General features: G+C 41.6%; 1 protein-coding gene across 5 annotated transcripts in view; it reads left to right on the forward strand.

Moving 5' to 3' along the window:
- The window catches only part of LOC110982935 (myocyte-specific enhancer factor 2C-like), a 43,129-nt gene that overhangs the window by 11,443 nt on the left and 14,798 nt on the right, over positions 1 to 16,888 (forward strand). For all 5 annotated transcript variants that reach the window (XM_087136526.1, XM_022241740.2, XM_022241738.2 and 2 more), the window contains exons 2-3: positions 923 to 1,086; positions 6,155 to 6,358. In XM_087136526.1, coding sequence (XP_086992652.1) covers positions 1,033 to 1,086; positions 6,155 to 6,358 — 258 coding nt within the window. In that variant the 5' untranslated portion in view covers positions 923 to 1,032. The remainder of the gene's footprint in view (positions 1 to 922; positions 1,087 to 6,154; positions 6,359 to 16,888) is intronic.

Below are 16,888 nucleotides of genomic sequence, written 5' to 3' on the forward strand. Positions count from 1 at the left end.
GCATGCGCGCGCCCTTTAACTCTGATACCCTTCTCAGTAGCATCGTTCCAGGTATGTCCAGCGATCGTGGCACTGCTCGCCAGTGCAATCGGGAATACCTTCTGCAACTTCCCACCACGCGTGGCTATTTTGGACCACGTCATCCATTTTCGCCTTTATCGCAACGTTTCCATGACAGTTAAAAGGCTGAGAGTCTCATCATACTTCCAACCCTTCTTGGAACTTTTCTGCTTCTTGGTACTCCCCGAAACATCGGTTTCGGGAGAACTTTTTTCATCTGCAAATTTGACTCTGCCGATGTACCGTCAGCCATTTTTCATCGATGCTCTCCAATCTTTGGAGAGGCGCATTACGCTGGTACTAGCAGTATTTGCGCTCAGTAAGTGTGGAGTTCACTGGCAACCCGCGGAATAAGCACTCATGTCTCAAGGAATGCTTGCGAAATGTTACACGGTGCCGTGTGAAAGGACATGATCACGGTTTTAAAAGTAAACAATTCCCGCTCCGAAATAGTGTCTCAAGCCTTGCGAGTTTTTTTGTCGTCGTGTGAAAAGGGCTTAACTCACATGAATGGGTGGTCATTGAAGCATCTTGTACGTACCCATGTGATAGATATATATATATGTGTATTTCGTTCTGAAACTGCCACCTATGTGTGAGTAGGAGCTGTTTTTGGTGATGTTGACAGTTACTGGTATTTAACTGTCACTTCAAAAGTGGTGCTACATGCAGATAATTTGACACAGTCATTCATTGTACAAGCCCAAGTTCGGTGATGCGTATACGCTGTACATAATTATACATGACTGCTTATATAGTTGCTTGTTTACCTCTTAACTGGAATGACAAGTCAAGTTGAGCGTAAACATCTTAGTGTGGATGCTCATGTTTTCATTGTTATTTCCCGTGTTTCTTGCTTCAGAGAGTTGAACAGAGGACAAGCAGTACTTCAAGAAGGCGTGTTCCCCCCATCCAAGATATAGACAGACAGATCCGTCCTGATTAATCCTGTGAGCCACAGATTTGGACGAGATGGGGCGCAAGAAAATACAGATATCCAGGATAAACGACGAGAGAAATAGACAGGTGAGGTGCTGTAACAGTAGAGCCAATACAGGCGTGGGTTTGCTTTGCTGCGTGAATGGTCAGAGATGCTCAGATGCATTCCCTTTGAAAAAAAGATGTAAGGAGGTTCTCTTGATGCTCACAACAGGGTAGTTGCCCTTCACAGGTGCAAAATCAAAAACAGAGGAAGAGAAAAGACCGAAGGAGGTGAAACTCAACTTGGAGACACCCACTGCCTGATGGTGACAAGCTTAGGGTATGAAACATTTGAACACCATACCAATGAAAAGAATTACTAAATTTCTAGTTGAAGGCATGTGTACATAAGCAGTGTGAATTTTATGTGAGCAGAACGTACTGATAGGACTCATAAAACAGGGTACGAGAGTAGTTTGATCAAAAAAATGCAGGGGTGTGTAAACAGTGTTTTGTAATTCATTTGCATTGCACTGTTAATTTTGCTTTTCTTCATGTGATGCTGAAGTGTCATGACATTTCCCCTGTTGTGGCCTGGCAATCTGGCGCCAAACCATTGCATCAGAAGCAGATGTCGTAGGACGATAATCCAGCTCTTGAATAGACCTTTGCGCTGGCAAACAGCCAAACATACGTATTGGACACAGTTTACGCCAGGAAAAAGATGATGCATAATTATGCACATGTCCAGCATGTGCACGTTGATATTGGGTGCAAGACAATGACATTTGAGTTTGCCCATGAATAAGCCGTGGACTGTTTCATGCGTCTGTATGTAGAATGGAACGAAAACAAGAACAAAGACAAAAGATCAGATGGACCAATCTCTGAATTGATTTGTGTCTCAGTCGCCATGCAAAACCCTTGCAGATTGTCTTTGGATTCTTCAAACACCTCAAAGAAAGTCCAGGATGGAAGAGTTGCTCTCTAAACTTCCACGCATTCTCTCTGAGCATGTTTATTTCTTCCTAAATTTGTAACCTACTTTTGGAACACGCTCTTGAAAAGGACCCAAGTTTGACTTTCTGCCATTTTCATTCATGTTCCTCATTACTTGCTCAGTTCATTATTATATTGCACAGAAATCTTGTGCCAAGAAGCAAAGCAAGCAAAAGGGTTGAGTTCGAGAAGCATGTGGTCTCACATTACATTCGATGAAAATGAGCAGCTACCGTTCTGACAAATTTAATGATACCCTCTGTTTGTTGCAGTTGTGAATAGGTTCAAACTCTTTGACAGACACAACTCCGACATTGATATGCAAAAGGACATGAACCGTGCACAGTGCAAAACATCTCCCAGTTTATTCCCTTCACCTGCAGGAGGCTCAGTATTTCCCTGGGGAGTAAATAATGTAACAGACCTGCCAAATGGAGCGGAGCACATTGATTTTTTCCTCTTTTTTTTTTTCCTGGTGGGAGGGGTCCTAAATGTAGTTTCTTAAGAGGAGCCAGGCTCGGGGAACCACTATACGACATCGATAACCTCCATTCCGTGCAGAGATCCTTCTGGCAGTAAACACAAGAGTTTTACAAGGTGGCGTAGTATTTAGTTTGTATGCACATGTCCTGCAGAAATAGATCGTCAAGGGGGTGACCCTTCTGGGGTGGGATGTAATCAACCCACTCAGGGGCAGAGTATTGATGACCTACCTGTACGAGTACTTGTACATGTACATGCACGTGTACATGTACATCGTACCATACATGAACGTCAGACCCACATTTACCAGTAGTCCTTTGGTTGTTTGCATTCATAGGCCTTTTTGATTTCATGTTTTAAAAAAGTAGGATACATTGTGACTGTACCGTAAATAATACTCTGTAGATGGCTAAATTTATGGTTTAGTGAATCGCTGAATTAATAATGGCAGTTTTCAAAGGAGGAAGAAAAAAAAAACACATGCAGGTAAAGGTAAATTATTAAATTAAGCTTGGCAATTTCCTGCAGCTGTAAATGTAGTACATGTAACTCCCCTGTAGATCCTTGCATCCTCCCAAATCCATTATGCTTTTTAAACCATTGCAAAGTTGTTTTAATTAAACAAAATATCGTAAGGGCTGATGATAATACTAATAGATGTAGATACAGTAAAATCTCGATAAGTCGAAGCCCGTTAAGTCGAAACTCTGTTTATTTCGATATCTTTCTGTTTTCCTGACAAAAGAATAGGCCTTTATGTACAATAAACTATCTGTAACTCGAAACGTCAATACCACTAAAGCCGCTTATCTTGAAGTTTTGGCAGGCCAGTTATAAAAAAACACTGAAGAATGATGAATAAAAAGTGATGAAAAAACGCTTGCCTTCATTATGAGTCATTACTGTCATGCATGCGCACAACTTTTCTTAGAGGAACCGAGCATATTCACACGGACTGCCATTGTCACGTCGACAAGCACTGGGTGGGCATCAACCGCAACTGCAAATAAGGCCCTGTCCTAAACAGGCTTCTTGAGCTATGGCTAGGTCTATTGTCTGGGCATCCCCATGCATTTCCAAAGGAGTGAATACCAAGACCTAGCTCTAGACAAGAGATTCAGATGCAGCCTAAATCAGGCACGAATGATGCACCCTCAAGCGCTTTGAACATGTATCACGTGACCCAGCACGAAAACCCTGACCGACTTGCTCGCGCGCTGCGTTATGCGGTAACAGCCCGATCAAAGCAAATGAATGAATTCTCAAGACGTAGACACAGGTACCGGTACATAACTTCATTGGTTTATTGTTTATTAATATACCACAAAAAACATGTTTGATGATGACGTTTGAGGAAAACTTGCACAGTAGGGATAACCGAAAATCCACTTCGTGTTCAACTCAGCTTGTAGGCCAACTGCCGTAAGCCAGTAAGGTTGCATGTGCACCGAAGTGAGTAACTTTCAATAACTCGAACGTCGGATAACTCAAACTTTTCGTCCATTCCCTCGAGCCTCAACTTATCGAGATTTTACTGTATAGTAATTTTTAATCATAAATAGACATTCTTAAGAATATACATGCAGTATCAAAATAACAGAAGTATGAGAATTCCATATAAAAAGGAAATGCTTTCTCAAGATCTGGAACCTGTTTATAACAAATAAATATTATTTATCAAGCAAACAAGCTATAAAGAAAATCAGAAACATTATTCATGTTTACATCAATAACCATGTTTCGTATTAAATAACTATAGCAAACAACTACAACGGATAAAGTAACCTACTCATATTAAGAAAGAGGAAAGAAGAAAAGCAAAGGAAAAAGGAATAAGGACAGAACAAATAAAAGAAAAAAAGATGAAAGCAGTGGCTAGAGATTATACATGTACATTGTAAACAATGACACAATTCAATAGTATGTGGAATGACGTAAAATTGACAATAGGTTAATTCATTATCAGGATAATGTAACGACGACAATATTTTAAGGTAGTTTTGATATGTTGGAGTGGCCTAAAAGCAGGCATTGGTTTGAGGTGGTTCCATAACAGAGGCCCTTGATTTCTGACGGTGGATAAATAAAGAGATGTTTGTGCTTTATGAAAGTGAAGATTTGTGGCTGACCTTGTATTATGAGAATGAATATTTGAGTTTTAAATAACAAGTATATACATGTAGTTCTAGGAAGATTGTTCGTTTCAAATTGATACACCAGTTTCTTTCCTTTAAAATTTATACATCAGTTCACCGAGGTGACTTTGTTGTTGTTTGTTTTTGTTTCTTTTGTGTAAGTTGAAAATGTTTGCTAAATATCCTCATGGAGACACATTCTGTAGGCAGGCTGCCACATGTTTGAATGGGTCTGTGCCGGAGACTGATACATAGGTTTCAAATTGTTTTACCATTATACAGAACATTCTGTGTGGACCCATCATGTTCATTATAGTGGCAATGTACAATATTTGGTCCTTGTCATGAAATCCTTGATGTACAAGTCAACACACTAACATTTCTACATGAATTTTCCCTGTTAAGATACTTACTCTAACCCACACAGATCCTTCAAAATCCACAAAGAAGTATAGAGTTTTTGAGATTTAGGAAGGTTTTGAGATTTAGGAAGGAACATGTACATGTTTTTGTGGATTATGTTTCAGAGTTCAGTGTGCTGTTGGTTTTTTTCCAGAATGGAGGATTGTAGAGAGTTCAGTACTGTCTCTAAACCGAATGCCAAGGGAAAATCTTACACGTGGGGTAAAGATATTGGTTGTGCCCTTACTAAGTACATGTAGCTCAAAGTGAGGATTTGTCTAATGAAGGGTGCAGTTGAAAAATAGTAGTGTGCCATCGGCCGATATCAGATTAAATGATCTTCTTGGAAAGTGTTCAACAGAATAAGGAGCTTCAGTATCGGTACATCTCTCTGGAGAACTCAAAAACAGTTGAGTCAGAGAAATAAGGAGTTTTTCATGAAATGGAGACACATCCAAGATTTTATCAAGTTTGCACACTTTCTCCATCACACCAGAATCCATTGGGGGGGAAACGACAGACAAATGTTAAACGTTGTTTTGTTTCATGCCTGTAAAGAATAAAGAGCTTGTCACAGTTACATGCAGATGGTCAGGTTTATCTCGGTTTACATCTCTTTGTTCAAATCAATTTACCAGTCAGCAGAAAACATTTAAATCCTGTAAAATGTAACATTCTTCAGCGAAAACCTGCAATGCATTCTTTGTATTGAACAAGTTTCCAGTGAAGGTTGTTGAGGCCTAGCTGGGCTCCAGAGTTCCTCAAAATTCTTTAAAAATCAGGTATCAAGTTTTCAGTTCACCCCATCTCCCTGGGCAATTTTGTTGAAAGTTGTCCAAATCCTTTAAAATCCAGAATGCTTCAGAATGTCAGTGGAACATGTAAATTGTTGAAACTTTCACAGGAACAGAACCTGAAAGTTGAAACTACATGGACATGCTGAGTAGATCGGCTGTAAAATCCTAAGTACATGTATATCAATTTACCGGCACTTCAAACTTGGATGTCATATTTTTGTAGAGTTGGTTTATATGAAATCAGGGTTTGTATATTGAGGAATGTGGTATTCTTAATTTTCCTTGTTCTTCTGAAATTGTGGTCATACTGGAAACTGTGATTTCAAACTCGGCCTCTTTTGCATTCTCTAACCACAGGTCACCTTCACAAAGAGGAAATTTGGCCTCATGAAGAAAGCGTACGAGCTGAGCGTGCTCTGCGACTGCGAGATCGCACTGATCATCTTCAACAGCAGCAACAAACTGTTCCAGTACGCCAGCACCGACATGGACAAAGTCCTGCTGAAATACACCGAGTACAATGAGCCGCATGAAAGCAAGACCAATCAAGAGATCATTGAGGTGAGAATGTGAACCAGTTGCAGAGCTGTTTGACTAGTTCCTGCTTTCTTGTTCTTTTCCCTCATAATGAATGCTGTACCTTATTCAGGGTGGGATGGCAACGTGGAATTTCATCTGGGGTCAAAGAGGTACCGATACATCAGTAATAACAGCTTCAAATGAAGGCTGTCATTTATTTCTGAAGCCATTTAGATCTCTGATATGCATTTCAGTGGCTGGAGGGATTACAAAACACCTGCAGTTTTCACGGCATTGACTGTGCTCGTATTATAATTTTCTACGTCAAACATCCTTGCAGTGTGCAAAGTCCCCATCAAAAGGTAGATGTTGCAGAAGTGGACCAAGCACAATGGCCCGATGATGTTGATAGAGCGGGGTCGCCTTGTAACCCTGCCTTTCCCCGAGTCTCTCTGCCCTCTGAATCTATCCCCCGTCTGAAGTGAATCCTCCTTCCCCCCCCCCTCTTGCGCACAACAGCCGCACAGTGTCCATCAGGAAAGTTGTATTCAAAAGCCACACGGAGAGCTGAATGCTGCCGGCCTCCCCCTCTGCTGACAGTCATTGACCACTGTTTATCTAAAGCCTGTGTGCATCGCTACTGACGTCATACCAGTCAAGCCTTGCAGTCCCAGCAGCCAGTTTTGTTTTGGGTATGCCCCTCCCCCTCCTTTTTTTCCCCTGTTATCTCAGAATCTCCAAATTTGGTTTAAGGTTCACTTTTGATTTGCCTGTGTTTGAATCTTGTTTGACAAGACGAGTGAAGGTGTGAATTATTGAGTATTAACCGAGGAGCTGGGATCACTTTCATTTTTGGACTCTGCAATGACGTATTCATATGCTTAAATGTTTAATGAAACAAAAATGAATTTACGAAAAACTGGCCTTCCTTCATGGAGAATTGATGGGGATTTCAGGAATGCACCGGTACATTTAGGCATTGTAATTCAACTTCTCATTTACAGAACTGTTTATCCTCAAAATCGCTTCAGTGAAAGCATTTTGTAGTGCACTTAAATGTATATGTACATGTTATTTCAATGCATTATTTGCACATTCATGTAAAGTTACGGTACATGCACATGTACGTATAGTAAGATTGGGATAGTAAGGTCAAGAAAAAGACTTAAACATATAAATTTGAATTTTCCCATTGGTGCATTTCTCATAAAATCCAGGATCAACTTGCGTGAAACTTAACGTGTTTTGGTTTGGACTTTTCGCCTCTGTAGTTACCCTCATGTTTTCCATTATAGCGTTAATAACAGCGTGTGATGTGGGTATCACAGGCTAGCCTTTGCGCCTTGTCTGGCTCGTAGAGTACACATGTTGCCGACGTGCCTCAATAAGGCTCTTCCTGTTTGCGAGCATAATCCCAGAGCGGAAGTTGCCGGTCAGTAATGATTGGGTATGATCAGCGTCCGTTTGTTTCAGTTCGTAGCCGGTTGCATTCCAGTGCACCGCCACTCCTTTGAGCAAACCCTAAGGCACCCCCCCCCCACTTCTGCTGCTATCGGCTGCAATCAGTCACGGGAAAAGGGCGTCAGAGCTTGGCTCACGTTCAGCAGAAGAGAAAAAAAAAACACCCAGTGACTGTTCCTGCCTGGTACGCTGTCGTCATACCACCTCCCTCCCACAGGATTGTATGGCGTCCGTAAACCGAGCAGGCAAGTTTATTGTCGGCAGAAACATAGAGCCCTGTAGGGAAAAGAATGGGTCAATACTTCAAGCACTACTGTACAAAAGTTACTTTTCTTTTTTCTTTTCGTTTCTGCGGTGTGTTTTTTTAGGGTTGGTTTGTCGGGGCCCCATGTTTTCAAGATTTGTTAGTCATAGGAAGAGGGGTACGAGGCATGTGAACTGTCCCTACGTCACTGGCTTCTTATTGAATTATCGTGATTGCCACGTGAACTATTGAAGAGCCTGCCGGAAGGCGTGACAAAGCGTATTTTGCCACTTCAGGTTGATTACGTTCTGTAATTCACATCCCGGGCACAGCCTGTTCAAGAAATGGGTTGCCCACAGGTAGCCATTCTGTCTGGATCCTGTGGTCAGACTAGGGCTGGAACGGTGATTTTGTTCCATCATCTTTAGTAGTTTACGGCATGGTGCAGCTTTTAAGTTTTGAGATGTACATGTACATGTTGTTCCTTGTTTTGGGTTGTGTTGGTCAGTCTGTGTGGATCATGACTCGTCTTTTTTGTCAAGCCATGTGAAATGGTCAGGCAAAACAGATTTGTAGGGATAAACTGAGGACTAAGTGGATGCGGAAAAAGTTTGAAAACTTTAAGATTAAATATCTTGCTATATTTCTTTCCAAAAAGTTGTTTCTGAAAGAAGTAAGTTTTTTGACTTCCAAGAAAATGGTTGTTTCATTCTTTCAACTGTTTACTGTTTAGTTTTGAAGATTCGTACACATAGCGCTCTGGTGTGTTCCATTCAATAATAACAGAAAAAGAAAAAAGAAAGAAAGCAAGAAATGCTTTCACTTGGAAAAGTTGGCTTACATTCCTTCTATGGTGTCTGAACTTACCGAAGTAAACTTTTAAGTCTGTCACTCTAGTTTGACATTCGTAACTGTTACGTGACGGTAGTTGTCCCATACCAGTTTCCGTAAGAAAGTCATTTGATGAAACAGATTGCCAAGTATTTCATTTTTTCTTCAGACAAATTCTTGTGAATCAAACAAGTTAGGGAGAATTTTTGTTCCTTTTTTGCTGTTTTAGACTTGTGTCTGAGACATGATGAAGTTATCAGAATGACGTTAATTGAGTGAAACTCGTTTACTGGTGGCCCGGGGAGGGAAATGAAGGTCGTCTTTCCGCCATCCCCCTTGCCTTGTCTTGTCTTTGCCGTGTGTTTGTTTTGTTGACCGTCCACATTACATCCGTGATTTCCTCCCGCTCGATTGGGAGAGTGACTCGGTGTCATTTAATTTGTGCCAAAGAGTCGGACAAATTACTCCTTATTAAATCATTTGCCCAGCGCGAGGAAAGCGAGAACTGCACGTAACAAACCACAGCCAACGTCCCGGCACTGCAAATTGAATGAACACCCTCTCCTGCCTCCTTGCACTGCTTGGTTGCTCACTTCAGAGTTTTCTCTCCCTCTCTCTCTCTCTCTTGGGAGATTGCGACACAGTTGCCCAGACCTCTCGCTGTGCACTGTAGTCGGCATTGTGAAGGTTGTGGCTGTTGTTCGCTCAAGCTTCATGGAGCAATTTCCCGGCAATTGTGCACCGGTTTTTCAGTTGTTTGCACCTACTTGCATTTGGGCTTATGAACCTGGGCACTTCCTAATCAACCGGCTGTGATTCAATTTAAAACACAAAGCAGGGGCATTTATGGACCACCCCCCCCCCAATAATATTGATTAGTGCCACAAATTTTTCACAATTGGGCTTCTAAAAGAGACAATGTCTGTCAAGCGAACAAAAAAGGCAGGTTTCTGAGGGAAGTATTAAATTTACAACCTACGCCCTTTGATGCTTTGATAGAATGTAGTGTGAGAGATGCATTCAACATTATCAAGCAATTCGCGGCAGCCTTCTGACAAGTATCATGAAATCAAGTTAAAATCCACATGCAGGCCTTCTAATTTCCTCTCCAGTTTTTGCCCAGTTTAGAAAAAAAAACCCGGACTACTCTGCAAAATATAACGGTTTCCATTGTGTCTGTGAAGTGACAGTAGAGCTTTGCACAGAAGACTAGAACTTTGGTTTTAATGCCTGATGGATGTTAAGATGCATGGACGGAGCTGTGGTGGACATGCAGCATGGTTTGTGCTGGAAAATGGATTTCATCTTTAAGGACTTGATACGGACTATGATAACAATGTGAAATAAGATCTCGTAAAGGAACACAATTTGCCTGACACTGACCTCTGCTTTAATTTTGTGTGTGGGACAGCCATTGAGTTTGTTAATTTTCATAGAAACCAATTTTCACTCTGCACTTTAATCCGCTCCATGCGGAAACAAAAGAGGGCATTTTTAAAAATGGAATTGACAGTCGCTTTGGTACGACCTCACCGCATAGGTGCGCAAGTTTGTGCGTGTTTGATGGGGACACGCTTAGTTCACACAATGAGTTTATTCTGGATTTTCCGGTATGATTTTTGCATGCACGCCAAGCGCGTGTAGGAACTCCGGTTGGAAAACTTAGTACATGCAGGTTCCAGGTTGTCTTTCTTTTGCCAGTGAGGGTGCACTTCAGCTTAGGGTGGATACCCAGAGAGGTGAGTTTTATGATGCCAAGTCCAAAACTCCTCCCTGCAACCTCACCGTCCACCAATTTTGCTGGAGATATTTTTGATGATGAGTTTGCATACTCTTGGTCTTAGGTTGCGTTCAATGCCAAACACTTCAAGTTGGTGATTTCCTTAAAAACACTCTCAAGAAGAGAACATGGTTTTGATCCCATAAGACAAAATTGTCACAAGAACATTTTGCTGAATAATACTCAACAGCAAAAGAGAAGCGAGATGGTAAAATCAGGCATCAAGTGTGGCGAAAGTGACTCGTAACATTTTGGCTGATTAAAATCTCAGATAATGCTTTCTCCTATCCTAATGAAACTGGTAATTACAGTACAGGTTTCGGCCCCATGTGGACATCATTGTTGTAATGCATTTTTATCTGGTAGGATATATTTAGAAAATGTTAAAAGTGGTTGATTCAAATAGAGTTCGGTTCATTTGTGTGGATAGAAGCCCTAGTAATCTGTCATGTTGCCCTTCATTATAATCAGTTTGCCATTTCCTGCCTGGAGATGTGCCGGGTACCGGTCTCATCAGGGAAGAGAGGAAAAAAGCTCTTATCTTGTGGACAATGTAATTAGTGACCTTTGCTAGATGGAGTTGAATTTCAAAAGTCATCCTGTTTCAAGAGCAGAAAATAAGATTTTAAAAGCAACATTTCATGTAGCCCGTATTGTAAAAAAAAAGTTGAGTTTTTTTTAAATTTTGTAGTACATGTAAATGGAGTATCTCACTGGTAAGTACATGTACCATTCCAATTTTGGGATTAATTCGTGGAAATTTACAGAAGGCATCAGCTCAACAGAAATTTCAGGACCCAGTTTAGTTGAGCCACCACTGTACCAAGCAGAAAACACTACTCAAGGTTACATGTACATGCTTACCAAAATCAGCAGGGCACCAGTCACAGGTGCCAGACGCCTCATGGCATTTTAGACAGTAACCAGCTTTTCTAAGCACACTCAAGCAGTTCTGTGAAAATGGTCCAGGCTTCCAACCTAACCAAAACCCCATACAACACAGTTACGGGTACCCCGGTATGTCACCCTTGGCTGGCCCTGAACCGATTTTCAGCAAGCACGATCAAGTACAATTTCGCAAGTAACAGTTTTCTACTCAGTTGACCCTGTGCATGTTTGGTCACCAAAGCAGAAACACACTCAGTGCTAACTGCAGTATGAGAGGAATTCCTCACTGATGTTGAAAACAGCCTATGCATAGCAAGATCAATCTACGTCCATCATTAATACCATCATTATAACCAACAGCCCCGTGAAGCCCTTATGAGAAACCATAAACTCTCTTTCAGTAATATAACTTCTACATCAGAGAAACAATTCTTGGGTATTTGTACTTTCTGGTTTCAAGAGACCACCTCCTTTAATCCTACAAAGTCATCAGGGTGGATTATTTAAGGGTGCTGGAGTGTAAGGAACAGGAATGGTCACCCCTGAAGTTGTGCCCAGAAAAACCTGCCGTTTTACACTATGGTTTTGCGTGCATTTTGCTTGTAAACCTTTGAAGGTGGTAAACGTGATACCGGGACTAATATATTTCATGTGTGCGCGGACCCATCTGCATATATGGGTCTTGGCTTGGCATTGTCTGCACATGTACCGTACTTGTCCCTGACAACAGCCCCAACAGTTTGCAGTTCGAGCAACAAAATGTAAATGATTATGTGAAGGATGCCGGGGAATATGATTACGGAGTGAGAAGATCGTCCTGATGTGCAGGGCTCATAATGGGATCATTTGTTGCAGTGAGGCAAGCCATTGATATAATTTGAATGGATAGGCTGTGCAGTGCTCATCGGAAACGTCATAGCCATGTTCATTACAATTTTATTTTGCTGTCCCAGCGATTGCAATGCTGAGTTGAGTGTGATAAGAACACTGATGAGAAGTTGCCTCTGGACACCCCCCCCTCCACCTCCCCAAAAAAGGGAGGTGGGAGACCTCTCTGTACTCCTTTGGTAAGAGGCGTCAAAAATAGTGGCCGGGTGTGCTAAAAACAGCTCCGACTGAGAGATAACTAACGTCAGCAGGCAGAGGCCGAAGCCTGTTGCTAGGCAACGGACTGGCTTCCTGTTAGCTCGGCGTGCATTCTGGACATGCCTGTCTGCCTGTTGCTCGGGACTCCTGCCAATCGTACGGACCCGTCTTGGCTTCCCAGTGCCACACTTGGTAATGCCGAGAATCTGCTTTGGCACATGCTGGCGACTTTTTCTTTTTTGGACTGCGGTGCCTTGTGCTGTTTGAGAAATAAATTATAATTCTTTAATTTGTTAAAGTTAATTGCAAATGAAGCATTGATGACAAACTATGAGAGCGCGGGACTTTTTTTTCTTTTATGATTTTGGCTAGATAAGGATTTGGGCTGGACATTCCTGCTATTTCCGTTCTCTAATAAAAGGAAATACAATGTACATGTAGTATACTAATGACGTAATGTACACGTACTCAGCCTTCCATATCCGGCAAAATCCATATGAAAGTTTTTTCAGAAATGGCAATTCAGCTTTCACAAATTTGGTTGGGGTCTTTGTTCTTGTACACGTTTGTTTGCTGGAATTGTACTTTATCGTACAATGTGCTTTACATGTACTTTGTATTCTGTGTGTGTGCGTGTTCTTCTTGAAAGGAAGCATGTGTTTGAAAGCTGTAGGGGAAAGCGATAGTTTGCATTACTTACTAAAAATATGGGCTTTAACCCTAACCCCCTAGGCCCCTTCTGCTGGTCACTGCTCTCAATCTCCCAAATCCTCCCAAACTTCCCACTCTAGTTTCAGGTAAGGGATAAATCTTTTCCTCAATTCTTCAAAATTCTCCAGTGTACAAACCGTATGGTGTTTTTTATTTATTATTATTTTTTTTTTAAGTTAAAGTATCATGACCGTGACTGCTGCTGAAATTTGTGACCAGCAGTAAACAATGGAGGGCAACTTTGGTGAACAGTGTCAGGCACGGCCTAGTGTCCTAGCATGGTGCACACCATACATGTACATGTATGTACCTGTGTACTGTACATGGCTGCTAAGCTTTTTGCACAAGTGCAGTGCAAAGGAGTACAGTAATTACCTTTACACATAAAAAATAATTGAATGGTACCCCCCTCAGCAGCCTTTACAAAAATAATCCTCCAAAATCCTGTACCACAGTCCCCATTCTCCCTCAATTTTCTGAAATCCTCCAGTGCTCCCCAAAAAATTCTCCCTCAGTCCTTCAAAATCATCCCGACTTTAAAAAATGCCATCTTTCCTCAGTCCTCCTAAATCATCCAAAACCACCTGAAGGATTTTGGAGTACTGAGGAGGGTTAGGGTTAAAAAATGGTGTCCAATTCTAATGATGCAGTTGAGCTTAAATGTACATCGTACATGTACGCAGACACGTATATAAACTTTACAGTACATATACAAAAATACTGAATACAACACCGATATTCTTCCGAGATTTCCTTTGTCAATTACCAGCTCCATTGTTTTGCATCGGCAGCACAGGTGTTGGTGACAGGGCTCTCATTGAAAGCTTTCGTGTTGGCAGGTGCACTACACCTTGTTGGGCCTGTAAAGAAATTGTCTCTGTTTATCACCCGACAAGTGGAGAGAAGACGATGTACTAGGTTGTTCTCTGTCTCAAAAGAAAATTAAAAAACTTCTTCACATCTTACATGTATGTACTTCTACGGGCACACATGTGAAGAGAATGTTGACCTACTGCACAGCATATGCATATATGTACATGCGTGTGTTGAACGTCTCATGGGAGAAGTCTCATGGAGAGAATCTTTGAAAAATTGACACCACACCACAGGAAGTATTTCAACGAAAAATTAAGATCAGCTTTGTTGCAGACAGGTGCTTCCCTTGTCCTGTTGTCAGTTATCTTTTACTCAATAGGATTCGAGACAAAGTTTTTTCAAAGTGAAAAATGTGAAATTGCGAATTCAGAGTGTTGAAGACTTATTAAGTACATGTATGTACTGTACATTGCATGCATTATGCACACATGTTTTGGGGCATATATTTGACACTGGTGAAACATATCAGTAGAAATTCGTAAGTTAAAAAAATAAATACTGTACCTCTGACATGTATAGGTGGTATGTATGGCAATTATTTAACCTTACAGTTGTGTGTTGTTGGTACATGTACATGTACTGGAGCAGTTGTTGAACTTTGAAATATTTTGCCCATTTCTTATTGAGGACTACAAACTATGGACGTGTACCATGGGAGGTCAGCAACTAGTGGCAATCCTTGTCTAAACAAAGCGGCATTCTCAAGTCTCGGGGAAATGTTAAGCAAATGGTTTAATCCGAAACCAGGAACCCTGCGTTCATCTAAACTGATGTGGTTTCCTGCCTTCATGTGAGGCTGAACGGCCCAGAAAAAGACAGAAAGAAAAAAAAGCCCAATTAGCTTGACACGTTGTGTGGGTGGACGGGCGTAAAAATTGGGTCACACCCAATTGAGAGCTACAGCTACAGGCAGAAGAAAATAAATTTCACACTGTGTTCGCTGCAAGAGCAGGTCAGTTCCAAGGTGTGTGGCTGTGGGTTTTGTTCGCAGTGAAATTGCACCGGAAGCTCTTCTCTGAGTTCTGCATTTATAGCTTAAATTTCTAACTTTGTTTTAAATTTTTTGGCTAGAGGGCTGTCCGAGAACTCGCTGTTGGTAACGGCAGGTTAAACAAGACTTTCTGTCTTGGCAAGTTTACTGGAAGCTCTCATGTTTCAGACATTGCAGTCAGACGTGGTTGAAAAGGTGGAAGTTTTGTTTACACCTGCAACATAGATTGGAGAAGTTGGAGGGAAAGGTCGTCGCTGTGAAATTCTCAGAATCGAGTCACGTAGAGCATGGCAACTGTCGGTGACCTTTTTGATCAGGCAGCTTTTGTTGGCGTCAGAAGTAAGATCAATTGATGACATTGTCTTAGTGTCCTGGAGAACTTGCCTGTCCCTAAAAAGGAAACTTGTTCAACAGTCCCATTGCCGCTGCTGTTGTGTTCATGGTAAATCAAGAGGTTAAGGGAGATTGGACGCACTGTTTTGATTCACCGAAAGAGCTAGATTTCCCCCAAATTTTAAGTTCTCAAAAGATTTTTTTTTATTATTATCCCAGACTTCCTGCTATTTTGGCCAATTGAAAGGTTCATGGATTCTAAGAAGAGGAAGAATCAACGGTTTGTCCAAGTGCTGTCCAGATCCTCCTAGTCCTCGCATTAGGAACTTGTCAAGGACTCAACAAGTTTCTATGTGTGTTTGTGTGTGTTCCTTCTTCTTTGTTGCCACTTAGCACTAGAAACTGTGTATTGGAGCACTAGGTCCGTTGGTGGTGAGATTTGACACCGACTGAGCTGTTGGTGATTCATCGATGCCCTCACACAGAGACGCCACAGCCTGCCACTGCAAAAAAAAAAAAAAAAAAACCACCCCAGCCGGCGGTGCACTGGTTGCAGTACCTCACTGGATGAACTGAAATAACCCGAGCTGTGGCTATTCCTGGAGTGAGCGGTCCAAAACAGTGCCGCGCCGAGGGGATTTGGGCCCTATTTATGGCACAGGGGGGCTAGGGTTGTGTCATGGATCGTGTTGTACTTATGGGGGAGAGTTGGTTGGGAGGTGGTACATGTACATTGTGCATTTATCTGTATGAGCAATGCAAAGACATCTGGTGTTTGTTTGAGGAAGGGATGGACAAGTCCCTGTGATCGCACACTGCAGGTACCTCGGCAGATTTTTTGGGGGAAGACTTTCTGCAAAATTTAGAATGTTTCTGTAGTTCATCACTGATGACAGTTTTGCCCGAACTGTGTATGGATAATCGTAATGTGAAATTTTCACACAAGACAGGAAAAGATGTAGGTGTAACCTGCTTGATGTTTTCAACTTTGGGTACTCTCGCTTCAGCTCAACCATCCTGCTTTCAGAACAGCAACGTATAATTTATTGATTTCAATTTGTGCATTGCCTGCAGCTTGATTTGATACCGAGAGTTGTCCAACTGGAGAAATGGATGTCTCTTCGTTTGACCATTGATCAAAAGCTAGTCGAGACAATATCCGGTCAGCAGTTTTAGGGATGTGCAGAATCGTCTATTCGTGTGTGTGTGTGTCAGAGGGGGTATGTTTCAGAAATCTCCCATCATTTTGTAATTACAATTGACGTCATTGACAATTTTCAAAGAGACGTCAAGGGTAAATACGTGTAGACAGTCAACCAGGGTGGAAAATATTCACTTTAAGGTAGAAAATAATACATTTATTGGGACCTG

Source organism: Acanthaster planci, linkage group LG05 (genome assembly GCF_054643075.1).
Source record: "Acanthaster planci isolate LZ-2023a linkage group LG05, COTS_SCS, whole genome shotgun sequence".
In the NCBI taxonomy this organism is placed as follows: domain Eukaryota; kingdom Metazoa; phylum Echinodermata; class Asteroidea; order Valvatida; family Acanthasteridae; genus Acanthaster; species Acanthaster planci.